We start from the raw sequence: 21,626 nt of genomic DNA, 5'->3' as shown, positions 1-21,626 counted from the left end.
GATAATTTCTTTTCTCCTTGATCAAGTTCGATTACGGTGGTTTATTTCTTACACTACTGTAACCCGAAAAAAGATAATGAGCGGTAAAGCTTTTTCACCCATGAAATTAGTGTCTGCATACCTCTCTTACTCATGAATTCAAGGACAACAACCCTTTTAACTCAAATTATAACTTCAGTTGTTCTAACTGGGTATGTCTGAAAAACACTAGAAAAAACAGCTGCTCTAATACTCGATTCCTTGCTTACAAAAAATCAATTCTGAACCGCAGGGGTCTCAAACACACACTGGACTGTAAATGGAGAAATGGCTAATGCTTTATAAAACAGATTTAAGATATGAAATTACAATATAGTACACTATTTTATATGGATCTGAAATATTTACTGTATTTTTAAAGAAGCAGCGCACATCCGCTACTTCAGAAAAATAAACTCAAAATGGTCTTCTCTGCTTGGATGCAAGTTTGCATCTCTCTTACCAACTTAGGTGTCTACACTAAATTCAGCTTTATTGAGTTTTAAGCAGATGAGGTAGTCATTTAGGTAAGTCATTCAGCAAAATGAAATAGTTCACATTTGGTCATATAGTGAACCTGAGGAAAGTCCATTCTCATAACTCTAAAGAATATGTCAGGAGTCATCCTCTGTTTTGCAAGTGAAAGCATTTCTCCTGAATGGAAAAAGCAAGACTTGTTTATCAGGAAGCTCAGTAACAATAAATTTAGTTTCAAAGGAGAGATTCACACAGAAGACTGCAAGAACTGTGAGTTACACAAATCTCTAACAATGATGCTTAGCTTGCAAAAGAATGAATGAAATCAGTAACCTGAAAAAGACATTTATTTACTATTTATATTGCATTTTTATTTTAGCAGCTCTAAACAAAAATATGTATGCAGAAAATAGAGGGAGGAATCAGCTTTTCCATAGCCTGTGTAGTCACAAAACTATTCTACGGAAGCATTTTATTTTAGGTAGGAAGGAATTATTTAAATAGCAAAGTCATAAATTAGCATAGCTGACTGCAGGTATTCTGTGCTGTGCAAGCTGTTAAAGTAATTAAAAATACCCTGCATCATTACTATGCCAAAGCAACATAACATTCTCCTCTTACATGCAAATACCAAGCAGTTATAATACATTACAAACTAATTCCATCTTCTAAATACCTAATACAGATACAGAACTGACCTTTCTGGCAGCAGCTCTTTGGACAAGCAGGTTAAGGTGATGCTAGCGAAACTGTACCCCAAGTCCATCGCATCTGTAGAAAACCTCTACATTGTAAAACAGGGCAGATGGATCAGACTTGGGTGCCTGCAGACCTTAATGCCAGTTTATCACATCACACAACCGTGGTGTTTTTACTGGAGATGTGCACACAAGACTACAACTATAATATGTTATAAATAACACTCCAAACCCATCAATTCTCTGTCCTAGAAGTGGGGTGAGTCCCTACCTCTAACAATAGTGGAATGGCAGATTGGTTTTGTCCATTTTACTGTCAAATATAATTTTGTGGTGAAATTTCACTATTCAAATAACCACAGGAATTAGCTGTCATCTCACAGACCACACCTTCAGCCAGCTTTTGCAACCAATACTTGTACCTATACATGTACATATGTGTGATCACAGATTTTTGTGGTGGTAACTGTGTCCCCGTTAAGATGTTTGGGTAGTAGACCAGGGGTTGAAAGGAAGAACTAGGCACTGATTCACAAAGAAGTACAAAGAGATGATTCAGAGCAGAGATGACAAATACAAAAAATAAAATATTTACAGATTTTTCGACATAACTGTAACAGTATCATGCACAGCATGTTCCTGGCACAATTTAGCATATACAAGACCGGTAGCCACTGTTAATTTTCCCTTGTCCTGTTTGACTGGCTGGGACAAGAGCAGACAGGTAATATGTACACAATCGTTCTGTTCACAATGCAGCTCCCATAGCTGCCACCACCAAAAAAAGCACAGATGGCTCTGTGGAAACATGAGATTTTTATCCCATTCTAAATAAAGAGAAGGAGCACAAAACCTACATAATGTTATACACAAAGGTGTATAATGTGCACTCTGGTACTCTACCCTTTCTCTCTCTCTGGCTCCCCAAACAATGAGCTCAATTGCACTTTTGGTACTCAAACATCTGGTCTCTTAAAACCACGTTGTATTTGTTAACTGCGATTAAAGAAGGTGAGTCTTATCACTGTCACTTGTTTACCTAATGATCTTTTCTTCTTATGGGCCTAGTAGGATACTGTTTTTAAAATTTACAACCAGGAATACAGATCTCTCCAAACAGAAATCAAATGTAGAATTAAAACTGAAAAAGACTTAAACTTTCTGAAAAAGTTATTTCCCTAAGTACTCTTAAATGAAAAACTCAGACTATACACAACTCAAGCTGCACTCGGATTATACTCACAGAACCATGTTTAAATAAGTCCTCTGCTAATGCAAGCAGATACGTCAACAATTCCTCTTCATAAATGACTGAATTCTATTTTAAAAGAAATTATATTTTGTACTTCTATTCAGACCGCTGTACTGGTTAGAAACCTTATTCTGATTTCCAGCATATGTCACTTCTACTCACTTCATATGCTGACAATGCCCTCAAAGATAAACAGTTCTTTTCTCTCTCATTAAAGTTCACTCTACTGAAATATTTCCAGGGAACAACCATATGCTGCCTCAATCTTTATTTTTATAGGATCAGCAAGTCAGCTCTTTCTGTACAATACATTCATGGTTTTGCATCCGTCACACTTTGAAGAATGTCTATCTGAGAAATTATTTTCCTGCATTACCTTCTCATAATGCATTTTGCTGCAACTGCATCACAAAACCAAGTCCTGAATTTAGCATTCCAAGTAGTAGTTAATTATTATTTTTTGACTGGGAATGTCAAGTTATGCTTCTTTTCCACCTACTTAACTCCTGCTACCCAGTAGGTTTTTAGACTCCTTTATCAACCTCATTAAACCCTGAAGCAGAGCTCTTACTTAATTTAAAGGTGACATCAAATTGGTTTGATTTCTATCTGATCCTTATTACTGAGTAGTTAGTTTCCTTTTTTTTCTTTTTATTAACAAAGCTGAAGAACATGTGGGCATTTATCATGCACATTTTTAAAGTTCTGAACTTTAAAACATAGCTTCAAATATCAAAATAATTTAACATTTTCAGGTCTCGCGCTCTCATTTAAATCCCCAAGATCCTTATCACACGATTTCACTACTTTACTCGATCATATTGTATTAAAATCATTAAAATATATTCTTTGAAACCAAGAGCCACAGATGCAGAGTTACTTCTGTTGATCATTGGTCATTAAATCAAACCTAAAACGAGTCAATATCTGTCTCTCAGGCCAGAGTTCTTTTCTCTAATTCTTTAGTTAATTCTTTTAGCAAGACACCATGACACCAAGACTATTACCAGTTCAGTAACAATGAAGTGAAGCGACAATATGGGCAACAGCACTGGGATATTACTCACTCATACAATATTTTTTAATATTTGCTCTCAGTTTTTTATCTGTGCAGTTGTAACACAAAATGCTACAGGATTTAAACTTCTTACAATATCACAGAACCATCTATACACATTTTCAGCATTACCTTGAAAGAACCCTTACTATTTCCTCCCAACGCAACTTCTACCTGAAATACTGCTAGAGCTTTGTGTTAGCAGCTTCATCATTCTAATACTTTGTGTTTCTTTGCAGTATATCCTAACATTATTAAACAAGGCCAACCACCACTTTTGAGTCTAGCTTTCGTGAACAGCAACACAAAAGACACCTATTCCTTAAGCCTCCAGCATCAGTTATAACCAAATGGAGCTTCTGTTACCAAAATGACTAACAGAACAGTTACCTATACAAATACAGATATTGCGTGTATAACATAAAACCACTTTCATGCATAGAAGCACCAAATTCTGTTGAGTGAAGATTACTGTTTTGGTATTTTTGCATGTAAGAAGTATACAAACACAGAGAAAATCATCTACTTGTCGCCACACGCTTCTGCCGTGCTAAGTGCGCACTACTTAAAGCTGAAATAAACTCTTAATTCTCCTCATAACGCACCTTTAGGGTCAGCCTCACAATATTACACTCCTGCAGAGGGTTCAGTTTCAACGTTTCTCCCAGGTTACTGCAGCCTGATGTTTGATGCTGCATTTCACAGCAAACACAGACACCATCACTGTCAAATTTAATCTGTGGAGGGGAAAAAAAAAAGTCAGAGAAAGTATAAATCACCAGAAATACACTTCCTAAAAATTATATTTACAGTTATTGTGACAGTAATGACTACTAAATGCAAAATGAAAATCTCTACACAGAATCCCCTGAAGCAGAATGTTTTCCATTGGCTTATGCAAGCTATAAAACCACATACAATACAGAAAGAGGATAAAATACCATATACAACAGTTACCTTTTATGCCTCTTTCTGAAAAAAAAAAAATTGTTTTCCAGGGGGAGATGAAACCAGAGTAACTCAACTGAATAAACATCAAATCATACCCACTGAGGAAAGGCAAAAAAATAATAGAAAAATGTCAGAAAATACATGAAGCATTCATGACCACAAATGTAACTTACACTTAAGTATCTATGGAAAAAAGATTACAAAGGAAACCATGACATGTACTTGGGAAAAGAGAACGTAGCATGAAGAAAAAGTAGAAGATGGTGTACAGTTCATCTCTCATACATTTTTACTCTGGACAAGGTCTGCTCTCTATTTTTCTATGTTCAGTTTATCTTGAATGCAATAAGCATTCAATGTTTTTTACATTTCAGAAAGCATTATGCATTCTCTCCTTCAAAGACCTGCATTAAATCATGCCTTGCTAAGAATACTGAACCCTGACTGTTTTCAAAGAGCGAATTAAAGATCTCTATGAGTGATTCTAAAATAAACCCATTCAGCTCAATAAAAATATTCATTATGCTGAGTCTGACATCCTCATGGAAAAAAAAACCCAAAGAACACTCCAAAACCAACCAAATTAAAAAACATAGCAATGTTTATTTGTCTGCTTTCTTCCAGTAAGACTTCTTAAAGCCAAAAATTCAGCTCCATATACGCCTTTACCTGGCGTGTTAACATAAACTGTCACTGCTTTAAATGTTCTCAACTGGGAATTTCTATGCTTTCTCCATTCCCATCTTTGCATGTTATTTAAGGAGCTAACAATAGGGAACAATACCTTACTTCTCCAAGTCACTAGTTGCAATTCAATCCAGGTTAGTAATGAGAAAAGTAATTAGTATCACATGGGAGCTACCTGAACCATGAGTTTAAAAATACCAGATCCCAAGCTCCTATACTCCAGTAATCAGTAGTAAGAATGATACTCGTGAGAAACTACCCTGGCTTTTCATGTAAAGAATAATAGATTCAATGTACCATTCAGGCACACTCATTCAGTCCTGTATTCCTCCAAACAGGGATGGGAGCACAGCTGATGCACAATGAGAGATCCGATCACCACGTTTCTTTTACATTGAGTGTGGGGAATACCCAGACACAAATCTGCAAAAAAGTACCTAACACAAATATGCAATTTTTAATTCAAATTCTCCCTAGGATGCTGCCAGTTTCCTGATCAGAGACAGATAGCAGCTTTCCTTATAGAATCAACTCACACAGCCTTATACGCAGAATTATTCCAACGGAATATTTTCTTACTGTTTAAGACCTTGAAGAATGTTTAAATTGTTTATACAATCTTAATATATGCACATTCAAACATATGTAATTATTATTGTCACTCCTATCAGGCTTATCTAGCACTCTCAGCTTACACGCCCATGACCAGAACAGCAGTTGGAAGGGCAGAAATAAAAGTCCATTAAAAAAAATACACAAACTTTACCAGATGAATGAATGCTTGCTATACACAGTGATGAAGGCATCCTCAAGGCAGGCTGCTGTCTCAGTGAGCTTCAGTTCCTGAGACCCCAGATTGCCCTCTAGCCAGTATAATTTGCAAAAAGGCTTTAAAAAATTTGGGTATGTAAATTACTCCATTAACAATATACCCAAGGGCAGCACTGGGAATAATTGTCTATTGGAACCCTCAGAGACTGGTCACACGCTAAGCCATAGACAGTATAAAAGAAATAAAGAAAAAAAAATCATTTTGTTTATTTCTAATTAGATGCAATCTAATTCATGAAGAGGCTTTGACAATCCCAGACTGTGGGTTTCTTACAATTCCTGCAATCTTTTTACTACCTTCTTTTAAAAAATGAAAGATCTAACTGCACGGTTTACGATCAGATAACCCCAGCTCTTCAAATCAATGGAAAACACAAAGCACTAAATGCCACTGGGGAGGTCTTGCTCCTGAACCTCTCTGGAAATGGTGTCAACTGATAGATAAACGCCACAGAGGAAATCCGAAACTTACACTTTGAATTTAGAGCTGTGTCAAATTCAGCTGCCAGAATGCTCCAGCCCACCTGCCATATCGGCACCAGGCATGCAGCAAATCAATACAGCCTTCAGCGGCTAAGAAGGTTTTATAACGAGGAAAATGGACTTCAGACAAAGCTATCTACTGCAAGATCATTTATTCTCTGATTCAGGCCGCCCCTGTTCAATGAAAGATAGCCACTGACTCACCATGGGATGTATTTGACATTTCTAAGAGGAAACACAGATCCCAAGTCTACTTTCATCTCACGTAATGAACAGGTGTCACGGAAATAGGGCTTAAAAAAGAAATACTTTCTTGGTCAAGATTCCTTGTCTACATGAGATCCTCAATGCTTTCTGAAAGATACTCCATAACTTTGTACTGCTCGCTAACTCTCCTTTTATTTCAATTCCTAAAAATAGTTCAAAAAGAATGATTTACCAATGAAGTTCCTGCAAAATGCAGGGACATCTTAAAAATGATAGAATATTCAAAAACTTCTAAGATTTGCAACCAGACTGTAAAAGAAACTCTATTTTTATCTTAACCATACATTTTTGGAGGATTTTTAACAGTTTGCCCTATCGTGCATCTTTTCCTTCAAATGTTTCTGAACAAACACCTTTGCTAACTTGTGTTTTTCTAACAGGGAGCAGGACAAAAGGCTGGACCCATCATTCAACAACACAGCAACTGAAACCAGTTTTAAGCTCTTGTGCTCCAGAATGCTTATCCCTGCCCTACTGGTCTTGCTCTTGTGCAGACAGGATTTAGAATTCATATAGCCACTCTGCGACTTAAAACATTGTCAAAACTAACTTTTCTTTCTTTGTGTGGTAGTGGCTTATTTTTAGTCCAGCGCAGATCTCAAACGCCATTCAGCACGCGGCTTCATAAACACAGCCAGGAGCACAGAGAGCAGAGCTACTGGTACAAGGAGGAGGAACTGGGATGACCTCTTCCAGCCGCAGGGTTGGTGTTTGCCAACCTCAGCCACAGGAACATCAGCAATGCCTCCAAATCTGTGTTCTTTCTCCTATCTCTGCTCTATTTAAATCTCTCTTAGGTTGGCAGAGCTCAAGAATAAAACATGATTCACTTCATCTCCTGCACATACCCCCCAGCACCTTCTACGTATTTGTCTTCCACTCTGTGATTCTTACTCATCCTAGTAAACAGAGTCAGTAACCACAGTACAGTTCATGTACTTTCAAATTTATGACAGCTGAACAATATACCCTCATCAAAAACATATTTAAGATTTCAAACATCAGGCTGAGCTGCCTATACACATAAACTGTCTTTTAAGTTTATTCCATCTTGCCAAAAAGCAGTACTGTTACTTCGAAAGTGATAAAACCCAGTAAAATATTGCTTTTATGTAGCAGAGGATCAAAAAAGAAAAGGATCCTCCAACAACAAAGAACACAGCGAACTTCAAGCTAATTAAGAGTAGACAGATATACACACACACAAAAAGTCTCTATGTTACAATCTCTATCAGTTCATCAAATTCTGTCTGAATATTAAAGGTGTCTTAACAGATAAGAAATTGCTGCTGAGGATTCCCACCAAGAAAGGATAAGTTAAGGATGAATGAAGCGTGTTACTTTGCATTCTACCTTTCCCTATAACAAATCTAAAACCTCTGGTAGAGGCAGTCATAGATTTTACATTTTCTTTTAAGTCAACTTTCAGGTTTTTTTTTTTTTTTTACAGGGAACATGAAAACAGCAGGACAAAATTTCAGAACAAAACATAGAAGTTCAAAAGTTGAACACAAGGCAGTGAAGTGCAAGAAAGCCTCGCTGGTATGTTTATGGCATGGAACTTAAGTCAATTATAGCAGCTTATGCAAAGTGAAAGAGCAGGAGAATGCAGTAAGGATTTAAGCTGAGTGGTAGGGAAATATCAAGAGAAAAAAACCCAACAGGTGAATAAGAAAAAAAAAATAGTACATCTATTTTCCTGGAATATTGTTTTAAAAATTGCAGCTACAGCACAGGATGAACTACAAAGAAACCTCCGCTCTGCAACAGGGCTGTGCCATCCATCTCTACACGAACCCACACGGCTTTGCTTTTCCTTGCTTCATCTATTCCAGCTAAACAGAATTCAGGGAAAATGGCATCTTCCTTTATATGTTACTATAACCACAGGACAATCTCAGCTGTACAACTGAAATATAACTTACAAGCAGTCTTTGTATACAGAGATAGACATTATCACTACTTTTCTGAAACATAAGCAGCTGTAAATTTGATTAAAACTACAGCATTGTTTTTCAAGTGAACAAACAACTTGCAATAAGACAGGTACATCCATTAACGACAAGTTAAGAAATGAAACTGTACTAACAAAATTCTATTTTGTGAAGTAACAGGTTATAAACTAAAACATACAAATTGCTCTACCGATATATATGAAGCACACTTTTTACGGATTAATTTTTTGAAAAAGAAATTCCTAAGCTAGCAATGTTTCTCAGACATGCATTAATGAACAGCTTGAGCGTGTAACTGCTCTGTACACATCCTACTCTCACCAACTTAAAGCAGTACCTTGAGGTTTTGGCTACAGGACCTACAGCTGATCGTGGGAAAAAGATCCAATTAAATTTTCATAACAAGCCATTAAAGCTATTGCTGCTTTTTTTTTTTGTTCCTTGGTGATGTATGTTGCTAAGCTGCAGGATGGTGAGCACAAATACTAAATTTCACATTCAAAATGCTAGCATATGGTGAGCACATTTTTCATATTCACACGAAAATTTCATATTATGGAATCCACAATAAATCCCCAGTGTTCAAAGCAAAATAAGACTCTGGTCTCGTTCTTCTTCTTCCAACAACTACTCCACATGTGAAACACTTCCAAATTTAAACTCCACAATACAGTAGACACTACTATTAATTTTAAAGCCTTACATTCAGCATGAATAAGTTTGACAGAAATACTACAAGTAAAAAGGAATTTATTTTGAACTTTGCTTTTGTACTGGACTGTGCTTTGACATATACCGGCATATTTTTCTCTGGTACAGTTACATGGAACGTTAACTACATGTCAGACTGAATGGCTGGAAAAACTGGATTTTGACTCCTAGAGCTGCACCATTCAAAGCAAATTTGTGTCCAAGAGGCTGTGACTCTGACCAACCTTGAAGAAGAGACGTGGGATTCATAACCAGCAGAGAGATCACCAAAGAGAACATTTAAAAGACTAAACAGACTTTCTGTTGACTTAGGTCATTGTCTCGGTAGTTAACATGGAACCACTGGCTGCAGTCAATGCTTTCATTGCCTATGAATGTCCTAATTAAGCAGAATTTTGCTTATTTCAACGTTCTGTTCCTGCAATGCCACTTTGTCAATTCTCATTAACTTGGTTTTCTTTCTGTTGTCCCACACCTCTATCACAGCCTGTATTAATAGAAATTAAAATGCTCCCTTTCATAAGTCTATAACTTTCTGCTCAGTGCGAAGGCCTATAAGGAATCCAAACACGGATACTTCATCACGATACATCCCAGAACAGAGATCACATATGGCTGGGCAGCATTATTAAATGATTAATACTGTCAGTATGTTTAAACATAGACTCCAACAAGTTCAGACATAAATGCAGCTCTGCAGCACAGCTTCAACTCTCACTCAAAATGAGAGCCAGGAACTTTATCAAAATTTCTGCAGATCAAATATTTCACAGGAAAAGCCCTCCCTTCTTTCCTTTGTGTCACTGCTGGTTTTCCACTAAGTCAGCTCTCTGACTACATCAAGCCTGTACCCCACCCTCACCTGGAGATCACAAACACTGTAGGAAAGCTCAACAGAATCCCAATGTTTTTCCAAACTACCTAACTGCTGGAGCGGCAGACACACCCCTCTGGAACAGGGTGGGAGAGAGGAAAGCACAACACAGGCTTCAAAGCTGACAAAACAAGGTGAAGGCATATGACAGCTCACACTCATGTGGTTTCCCATTCTCTATTTCCCATGCGCCTTTCAAAATATAACGTCAGAACATTTTATATTATTTTAACTTTGTTTTATTAAATATATGTGTGCAAACAGAAGTCTAAAGGGTTTTACTGGACTAAAACCTTAGAATGAAGGAGGAAAAACAATGGCTGAATAGAAAAGGCTCACAAGCATTTTGTGGACTCACCTATTTGGCATAGCAGAGAAAAATGCCTTTTTTCTTTATCATTCAATCATTTTATTTAATGTCAGTACCATACATTTGCTTTGGAAATCAAAAAAACCCCAAAACTAATTCAGGTTGGCAAATCATAGAATCATAGAATAACCAGGTTGGAAGAGACCCACCGGATCATCGAGTCCAACCATTCCTATCAAAAATAAAATATTAACGTACACATACCAAAACATTACTATCAGTACATCAGTGCAAGATGCTGGCTCTTTAAGGAGCTCTTGGGTGAAATCCTGACACCAAGTGGAAATAGCTGCATTGTTTTGATGGGGTCAGTATTCCACCCACCTTGTTTAAGTGTCATTTGTACCGTGACACTAAGAAGCAAGTGTTTCTAATATACAATTAACTTTTTGAGGTGACAGAACACTGTAAATACATCAGTACTTCAACTCTCAAACTTTTTCCAACATGGTTTTTCATGTTGTAAGGTCTATACAGATGACTCTTCTAAACACACACTGTTTTGAAAATTAAAGGAATAGGTGTATAAAAAGCCAACAAATGAAAAATAAAATCCATTTCTCTTCATAAGAGCCTTGTTTTTCATTACTCACCAACTGACATCCTTCCAGGGACTTTACCAGCTGAGCGTTCTGACAAGAGAGAATGGAACCAGCCAAGTTCAGCATTACGCACACTGCAGACAGCAGCATGAAAAACGTTATCTGGAAAAAAAACAGTCTATTATTATTCACTGCTAGAGGCAAACAAGAAAAAAAAATATCATTTAGGCATTCATAAACTTCCAGCCTGTCATACAATTACATGGATGGCAACATTTTATACATTCTAAAGAAGAAAGTATTCTTTAATCTGAGAAAATCCTGCGTCTCATACAACAAGAGAAATCCAAATCAAAACTAGACCTAACTGTCATCTGTTTCCTCCAACCATTTCAACATTTACCACACACTCTGAATGTTTAATGGGTCTTATGAATAACTATTATTAGCAAGTAAGACTTGGAAAAAAGTATTTTTATAATCAAAAGTAGTCTTAAACCAATTTAAATCCCTTGTGATGAGGATAAGGGTATCTTAAAGAAGAGTATTTATGAATCTCATGCATCATGAGTTTGTATAAGCTGCGGGTGAAAAAGGTGAATAAAATTCTAGAGTTATATAACTTGGTTTATGCACTTAGTTTTTAAACAATTACAATTTAAGCAGCATCCTCCGTATTAACCACCCATTGTGTTAATTACTCCTTTTGTCTCTTTTCAAAATGCATCAAAACGATCATTAACTTGATTGCATCAGCTTAACTATAATTTTATCGCTTTAAATGTAAAAAAATTGTTCCAGTGTGGGCAGACAGAAACCTCAATATCTAGGGAACTCATTACACAAGGAACTAGAAAGGCACAAACAGTAAGAGGCCGAGAATAAACACTCAATATGTGGTCACCTTAAATATTCAGTGTTCACATTGCCACCTAACGCTTGTACTCCTATTGAGTTATCTGAAACTAGTAAGAAATCCTGTTGCATCTCACTTCTGTGTGCATGCCCGCTGTTTACAATATTTCCAGTCCCTCTGCCCACACGACTTTATCTTCTATCAATGCATTTGCTACAAATATTTTTAGCAACCTTCAGTCCAAATGGTTGGATCTTTTTTAGTGTTTTTCAAATGAAAACCAAGATTTGAGTACCTTCCCTCTTCACCAACCTAAAACTTACTTAACAGGAAAATTCCCAATTGACCCATCTCAGAATTATATTTCCATCGCATATTTTAAAAGAAAACTTTTCAGTCATTTTACAGTTTAACACACTTGTAGCAAAACAAATCTGCTCTAAGATCTTATAATAAGAGTGCTCCATTCAATACCTCCAAGAAATCCCATCAGTAAAGGCAATCTGCATAGGTGGCAGTTCTGATGGCCGCACAGACTATTTCCTCACATGCGATCAGACTGACAGACACAACATTCTACATCCGACAATCCACGTTTGTTATTTCTGTACTGCTACGTTACAGCAGCACTCATTTACAGTTTATTTTCATATTGTTAGGGGACTGTAACAGGGCCTGATTTAGTAATTAAGACTCTTTCTTGCTCTCAGCTGAGAAACATTAATTAAGTAGAAATTTGTCAAAATAAGATACTTCAGCACCTATTAATTTTCTGCTATTTTGATTCTAATTAACACTTTTAACATCTAAACGTAAACCATCCTGAAGTGCATGAAAATAAACAAAGAGTAATTCTAGAAAGCTTGGTAACCGAAACGTTTCTCCCCTGAAGCATAAACAAATACTATACAGGATCTTAACAGTCTTGAAGTACTTGAGCTGTAATTTGAGAGTGAAGCACCGGATAACTTTCAGTCCTTTTTGATAATTTTATTAGTTGCTCTGCTGGTTATATCATCCCCCTGCTGTTAGTAGGAGGGCAGTAAACACTTCTAGATCTAGATATGCACTAATTAATTTTGATATCTAAAAAACCTGTCAGTCTGTTTCAAACCCTTTTCATGCCCTAACAATAATCCACTCCTCTCGTCCCCAGCCCGCTGGGCAGCAACAGACACTAACAAGCAGGTTTCAGGTGTATTTCCTCCTGTTTGTCCATTCTTTGCGAAGGTGCTGACTGCTGCAACAGGTGCAGAAATCCTGACAGAACAAAAGAGAAAAGGATTTTGCAGCCACACTGCAACGGGATCCTTTCCAAAAGCGAGCCTTGTAACCCCCCGTGCTGCTCCAGCATCCATTTGCCTTGGGAGGATGAACAGCTAGCAGGCAAAGACACTGCCACATCTTTAAGCAAATTCATGGGAAACCGCTTAACTTTGCACCCAAGGTCCCTGAACTGGATAGATTTTGTGTGTCTGCTAGAAGTCCTGAGCCTATGAAGTGTGTGATTACGTCCATCTGTTCTGTGAGTGACAAACACATCGCTCTTCCCCACAGCATTTATACGCTGAAATGGTTCCCTCCAGTTCTCCAGGATTCTGCATGCTAACCCTCACTACAGAAGTATCCAAACTTTCAGGGCTTCTAATAAATAGACAAATATACCAAGTACAGAAATATAAAATAACAAATTATATTATAACTATAAATTATACTATTACATCCTACAGATATACATATGGTATGTGGTGTTACACTATTAAATATACTTAAAACAGACAACATGACATACTTTTCCCATTCACTCATTTTAAAAATGCATTGTAGACTGACCTTAACGTCAGTGGCTGACAGGTTGCTACTGTATAAAAGACGAACAAGAGCAGCTATACTTTTTTGCAGATAAAATTCAAGCTCTCTCTTGAAATAGTCAAGTAACGCAACACACTTCCAACAGCAATTTTAAGAAAGCAAAGCTTGCTGGTAATTATTGTCACGGCAGCGAACAAGTTTAAGTTTTGTCAAATAATCTATTAAAAGGGCAAGGGGGAGTAGTAACAGCTGTTACACTACAGAAACTCATACAAAGTTTGCTACAGGAAAGTAAGCACTCAAGAATCTTTCAATGATCTACAGTTATTATCGCAACAAAATTAATCAGATAATCTTACGATATGTGCAGGCAGGCAGTAGAAGTCCTCTTGACAATATGGTAGTTTATATTGTCTTTTGTCCCTGACACTTCCATTTATACATCAGTGCTTCACTGAATAATAAAATCCATGCATGAGAAATGTAAAATAGAATGCTATTTTGAAGAAGAAAGAATGCAAACAACACTAAGCTACTTTAATGCCACTCAAAATGTTGTCAATCTGACACGCTTCAAAAATGACAAAGTAATAAGTAGTCTGGTAACTTGTAAACAAATCTATATAAAACTGAATTTATACTACCAAGTGCATTAATAGGGCCCCCCACGTATACAATATATTACTTTGTGCAAGTGTCACATTGCTGGAAGAATTCACCTCCATGGAAGTGTCAGTGAAATGCTACTCCATATAAATTAACCTTCCATAACATCTGTAGTGGAATACCCCGAGGAAATAAAAGCTCATGTTGTCCTGGTGACAAGGACAGGCATCAGAAGGCAACGCGAGCAGCCCTTCCTGGCAGAAGCATAATTAGAGAGAAGCAGGTTGTAAAGGTCAGATACACAGATATTTTGCATCTGTCTTTCTCAAAACATTAATAGCAATTAACTACTCGTGTGCAGTTATTGTTATTTATGAACAGTTGTGTGGTCTGGCTGAAAGCTGTCACACCACAGCACTTGTACTTGCGTCATGAAGGAAGACGGTTTCTGTCAGGTAAGCAAGGTCAGCGAGCTGTGACTGCGACACTGCATCAACAGAGCATCCTCAGCAGCAGTTTGTGTGAGGCAAAGCTTCAACGGGGACAGCACTTTTCCCAAATTTGACTCTAGTGTGACCTCATTACAGTTCTGGCTGTTCAAAGACAAACTGCGCACACATCTCCACGGAAGACTCACAAGAATAATTTGACAGAGATCCAACAATACGTGAAATCAAAATTTTGAAGACCTTCACTCATGTAGCTGAGGTAGAACTGAACCCGTGTTCTGGGTTTTTTAATCAAATGCAAATAATTATTCTGTACTTGAACAGAGAGCAGAAAAACATATCCCCTATTTCCACCTTTTCTAGCGCTACATCAGAAATCATGAACATTTTCTTACTGATTCCTGATAATTGTCACTCATTTATATTAAAAAGCACATCCCTACATACACAGAGGGCTGATAAGACTATACAGACTATAACATGAATGCAAAATAAGCAGCTAGTGTATATCTTTATAGCTTTTGAAAATTTTAGTAGTCATGAGCCATCACACAAAGTAAACAATGTGCTCTTGCTGCACATCTTAAATGCCTTACAAAATACACAATAATAATTAGATCCATTCCTTTTTGCGAAGCTATAATTTTGTAAAGGGAATGATTAATTTCTTAGTCTTTTAACATTTCTATACTTGTATCTGGTGTTTGAAATGCCTCAAGTTTTCTTGTGCTGATACAATTAAACAAAAATTTCTTACTCATCCTGGGAAATGCATTTAAACATAGTCATGCCTAGAATATAAAGTTATAAACAGCAGTCCCAGGGTTCAAGAGTATTTAATTCTTTTATTCCTTATGGCCTTATGGTCAGAAGCTACATGTGGTAAAATTAAGAACATGCAAGGGACTTAAATATCCATAACATGGAAAAAAATACTCAGGACTGGAAGGAACATTACATACGCAAGCAAAGGTAAATGACATGACATCTCCAGCACATAAACAAAAACTGAACAATAAAGGTGACTGTAGACTTCTGATGAATGAACTAAGTACCTTACTGAAAGACAGAGACATCCCTAAACAAAAATAACTTATTTTCCTGGGTGCTTACAAAGGAACCAAGGCAGTTGTCAGAAACCAAGACTAATTTATCAAGGAGGAAGAAGAAATGCTGAAGGAAAGCAGACTCGTACCAAGAAAGAGTTGAAGAAATGAGACTCTGCAAAGGCTGCCAAAACCTGCGGGACCAGATGGGATAGAGCCTGCGTTTCTAAAAGCAGGAGCAAATGAGATGGAAGAAGCACTAGCAGATATATTTAGATGGGGTGTGAGAACTGGGGAATCACTGATGGACTGAAAAGAGGCAAAGGTAGCACCCAAGCCGTACTCGTCCCTGTAAGCAGCATCAAGGATACTGGATTGGTGACAGTTTCCTGCTGTGTGGAACTGTGATGGTGCTACCTGCTGCCACGACACCACCTGCACCGGAGCAGGTGGGGAGTACAAGGATCTGTTTAGAGGTGATTAAGACCTGCTTGTTGAGGAAAGGGCAAAAGTTATGCTCTGTCTGCTCTTCAGGAAAAGCTGCTTGTGGTCCTCCAAAATGTTGCCCCTGGGGATAACTAATTAGCAGATGGAGCCCAGATTCTTCGAGGGGTGACAGCTGGTGGCAGCCAGGACAGGGAACAGGCAGCCTTTGTAGTAAGGGTAACGCAGAGATGCAGACAGACAGATCCAGGCAAGAAATCGCTGCAAGAAAAGTTAAGCTGTAGAAGTGGGCATAGAATGTTTATTCTAAATAGATACTTCACTCTGTGACACCTTTTCTCCCCATTTATAAAGACATCTTTGATTCACTTCCTCCGTCTTCATTTCTCTCTCAGTTCACAGCCTTACTGGGTCATTCTCTATTTTTTTTCCTTCTTATTCTGTCAGGTATCTTCTAATAAAACAGCTCAGGGGGCAGGTTTTTCTGTGAGTTGTGAGACAGCGCACTGTTAAACATCTGTATGTTGATGCTGATCTACATGCAAAATGCAGTTTGGGACATGAACGTAATCAGAGTTTACACACACTCTAACTGCAAACTCTGAAGACAACATTTTCCAAATTCACTACTCAATCCAACAAGAGCCATTAACTCATGGCAGTTCCTCCACTGGGAAAACATAAAATACTGAATGCTGTTAATTTCCACAGACTGATCACCAATATCAAACTTAAAGCAGGATAGTGCAAGTGTGGTTGATCAGATAACTTCTACTTTCTCAACAGTTGTTCAGACATCACTAGGGCACATTCCTGCACACTCACACCTAAAATCAAGTGCATCTTTTACAGGTATCTCTGAAATCTACTTTCTGAGAAGTGCTCTAGTAAAACATGATCACTTGAGTCTTCACAGAAAAACAAAACCAAACCCAACACAAGTACAGTCCAAAAGTAGTTGCTAAATACAGCACAGTTATATGAAATATTTATAATTTTTACCTAGTTATGCTTTTCATCAAAGTGATTTATGTAACAAAACCCTATGCAATACCCATTTATTTCTCGTACAGTTCTTATTTCAAGTATTTAGAAGTGAAAATTCACACATAAAGCATAAAAATACTAGTTCTAATGCTAGAATTATCTCTTCACTACACAGATTATCTATTTATTAAAGCTGCCAAAACCAAATCTCTGCAGGGGTGGCTCATGATTTTTACTTAGTTCTAATTCCAAAATTTAAATCCGATTTCATCTGAAAGGAAGCTGTAACTTCTCTTACCAGGGTTTAAGAAATAAATGTGTCTTCACTTACATCACTCCAGGACCTCAGGTTGAGTGTCAGTATCCCACATCACTGAGAATAGTCTGGAAAACTTACTTATATGTTATTTCTATACACTTCATATATCGTATGTTCCCTGGAGGTTATTTGTTTCTTTTATATTCAGCTATGATACCTAGTGACAGGAGATAACCAGTGGGGAAGCATTTGGACCAGTTTTGCATACCCATGCATCTTGTGTAGCAAGTGTATACATTGAAGTATTTATTTAAAATAATCAGTAATTTCTTTTTCTGCAACAGGCATCAATCTTTTTCTACTTCTTTTTTATGGACAAAAAGAAACTGATCTAAGTCTGATATTCACATAGTTCAAACTTTTCACAGGATATCTATAAAGAAAATACTTCATTTTGCAACAAATTACCAGGTTGGCCCAAGACTAATATTTCTAGCCAAGTCAGTTTAGTATTTGATTCTTAGCACAAGTGCAGTCTGAGAACTTGCACAGCAGTTCATCCTTGTGCCTGATGTATAGGCTGAAGTGCTGCTATCTAGGATGAATCCTCTTTTATCTTTCTTAAAAGATGAAAATCCTATCTGTCTATCAAGAAAAAAAAAAAGAACAAGGAAAAAGGAAAAAAACTAGCATGAAGTAATGGCTCATTTATTTGAAGGGATAATGAATTGAAACAGAGTGCCTCCTTCCATTTAAGCCAAAAGCAAGAAAACAGAAAACATCCTGAAAAACAAATGTACAGATGAGATTTTTGAGCCTTTATGCCTAGTCTAGTTACTAAAAGTAACAGATTTGCATATTCACTAATACATGGAACTGTATCTGGAATGCAGATTTCATAGGAAATGCTTCTAAACAACCATTCTGAGTAATCCAGATCACTTATTAGTAAGCACTGTGTTGTGTTCACAGACATTAAAATCCACATTTCTGCTCCCTGAAAATAATACTAATCCATCCCTTTACTCTAAAAGCTTTCAGTTAGAAATGTAAAAATATTTTTCTGGGATCACCCAAATGCCAGATGGCAACAGAGAAGCTTTCTACTCAATTCAGAGGCTGAATTAATCTCCTTAGCACAAACAGATTTGCAATTACCATACACTGTAACAGAAAAATAATCTCACTGCACAGTTCAAAGTTTCGTGTAAGGTAATTCAACCTCAGGAGCTACACAAGCTCTCTCCCAGTTTTCAGATGCTTCCATAAACCACGAGAGAATAAATTCCTATTTGAACACACTATTCGAACCTTAAGCAGTGGTACTGACACAGCCAGCACTTAGTTTCCAAAGAAGAGACTCTTAAAAGATTTCCCCAAAGCACAAGAAATTCTCTGAAATTTGTAATTAATAACACAGAAATCTTAATGAGGAAACATCTGAAATATAGGGAAAATACCATTCCATATTAATGCACAAATAATTTAAGGTTCTCCTTTGCCCAAGCGTCTCTTCTGGTAAATGCAAATACTAGTTTGATAACAGACACTAATTCTTTGTATATCTAAAGCAACATAAGGAACTGATGGCTCGGCCATCCTGAAGGATAATTAAGCCATGCAAAGACACTTGGGCACAAGAGCTTCTAAGTGTAATTAAATCTGCGCACGTTAACATCACAGTCAAGTTTCTTTAGTGCATACACATTTGTAAATCTTCTACTGAATGTATAACACAAAACACCACTTATGCTAATGTCTTGGAAATACACCACTCAGTTTTGACTGGTTCCAAGGTGTTAAATCATGCCACCCACTCATTTCCACACCAATACTTCATGACACATTTGTGGTAAGATACAGTCAGAAGTTAACAGTTGATGAACTATTTCTGTTTACTGTTTCTTCAACTTTTTGCCTGCACAACATAATAAATCAGCAAAGAAAATACACTGCATCAGTGAAAAAAAATTGTAGAAATGCAGTGATGAGCAAACCAGAATCAGTGATGTGAGGGGCTGGCCTTGGCCAGCAGTTCACCAAAATGCAGCCTCTTGCTCACCTCCCCCCCTGCAGCAGGATGGGAAGAGAAGTGGAAGAGCAAATAAAAATAGTTTAATAAGCAAAGGAAAGAGGAAGGAAAAAAACCAAAGTAAGTGATGCAGAGTGGGAGAAAGAGAAAGCCTTGACACAGTGCAAGTACTGCTCAGCAACAGCCCAAACACCAGTGTGTTACCAACTCTTTTCTAGTCTCAAATCCAAAACAGGCAGTAAACTGGCACCTTAAAAATATTACCAGTTTCACCAGTTTTCGGAACGTCACAGATGGTGCACAGTTAAATTTTACAAAACTTTATTCATGGCTTCAAAAATGAATCTATCTTTCTTTGTGTTATCACTCTTTGCAATGCTAGATTCTGTAACACACTGCACCAAAACCACATGCACACTGTAATCAATCATATAGTTGTTTATAATATTATAAATTAGGTTAAAAGGTATTTATTGGCTGTATGTACTTTGCATCTGCATTGTATAAGCAAAAGACAAGAAAAATTCATTAGTATGTCGCTGGTACTTTGTGCGATGAGACTGAAGTTCTACAGTATTAACTACTTAATCAGAACAAATAGTCATTCTGTACACGTGGGTTCCAATTGCTAAAAGGTATTTACAATTCAACAAGGAAAAACAGACACTAAGCAGACATTACAATTACAAAACTAGCAGCACTGGCTACTGCACGGAAGCAAAAAACATCATCCCTGTCCCCTGTTCCCCCAGGTGATTATCATACCACCACCAAGTGCAATACAGACATGAAAATGGAATGAGATTTCACTAGCAAACATACACTTTCATGATTCCTTCACAGGCAGGAGAACTTTTCTTTTGAAGTATTTCTAGTAAGACTATTACAATTTTATTCCAAGAGGCAGCAGTGCCAGGTACCAGGCGGAGAATTATTACTAACAAAGCCCATAAGGTAGAATTAAGTATATTGGAATAAAAACAGGTATACGAGCTATTTGTCATAACACCGAGCAGATTTTTTTTTCCTTCATTTGGAGCACATTTATCTTGCCATCAGACAGTTTTCTACAATACCTAGAGCTCATCACCTGATAAGAGCACCAACTGGTAAATCAATATCTGCCCTTTTTTTAATGAGAATGAAAACTGAACTATGGAAAGGGAAAGAAAAAAATATCAGAAGCGCTAATGCTTTAGTTCATAATATTGAAAGATATACCTGAATTCGGCTTATTGCTATTAATAAAGGTCTTTCCACTTCATACTTTCCATTTACATTGTTTTTTCTTGGAACTGATATTGAGTATTAATGATGTTAGTGTTATACATGTTACTGCTTTACACAGAAACACTTCTCCAAAAGCAACATTTACCAGCTAATACACAGTCACTGACACAGCATCTCACCTTCTAAGCAAGATTGATTTGAATCTAATATTGCCTTGTGTTAATAGGTTAATTGAATCTCTATTAGTATGCGTATACAAAGCATAAATTACCTTTCATTACTAAGTAACTACATGAATCTCATGACAGAATATATAATGTAGCTGAAAACTGTTTTGCAGACAAAGAACAGAAGCTACTGATTTGGAATATGCTTTTTTGCCATCTAAATAATCGGTTAAAGAGATTTCTCTGTGGTGCAATTTTAGGCATTAAGTTAAATGCAAAGATAACTACAGACCAACAGTCTGTTCAGTGACAGACTAAGCACTTCTCTAAGTTCATATTCAATTTTAAAATATATTAATAAACAAATTATTGACAATTATAACATATTTCATGAATATCTATTAATCCAAGCCACTCTGCAGTACTGAGTGGATCTACCAGGCAAAAACGCTCATTATTTTCAGCCATTTTTAATTTCACAACATCACCTACTACTACATCAAGATTTCTGCCTTTCTTTAAACTTATGTATTTTTCATAACATTTATTAGATCTCACATTTAAA

At 36.9% G+C, this 21,626-nt stretch overlaps 1 protein-coding gene across 2 annotated transcripts in view; it reads right to left on the bottom strand.

The window, feature by feature from the left end:
* ENTREP2 (endosomal transmembrane epsin interactor 2) overlaps positions 1-21,626 on the bottom strand; it is a 75,890-nt gene that overhangs the window by 23,944 nt on the left and 30,320 nt on the right. For both annotated transcript variants that reach the window (XM_069866465.1, XM_069866466.1), the window contains 2 exons: positions 11,225-11,335; positions 4,108-4,239 (listed from right to left, as the gene is read on the bottom strand). In XM_069866465.1, the coding sequence (XP_069722566.1) occupies positions 4,108-4,239; positions 11,225-11,335 (243 nt within the window). The remainder of the gene's footprint in view (positions 1-4,107; positions 4,240-11,224; positions 11,336-21,626) is intronic.

This window comes from Phaenicophaeus curvirostris, chromosome 12 (genome assembly GCF_032191515.1).
Source record: "Phaenicophaeus curvirostris isolate KB17595 chromosome 12, BPBGC_Pcur_1.0, whole genome shotgun sequence".
NCBI classification, from domain to species: domain Eukaryota; kingdom Metazoa; phylum Chordata; class Aves; order Cuculiformes; family Cuculidae; genus Phaenicophaeus; species Phaenicophaeus curvirostris.
The sequence above is the reverse complement of the archived record's forward strand: the minus strand, read 5'-3'. Positions and strand labels throughout refer to the sequence as shown.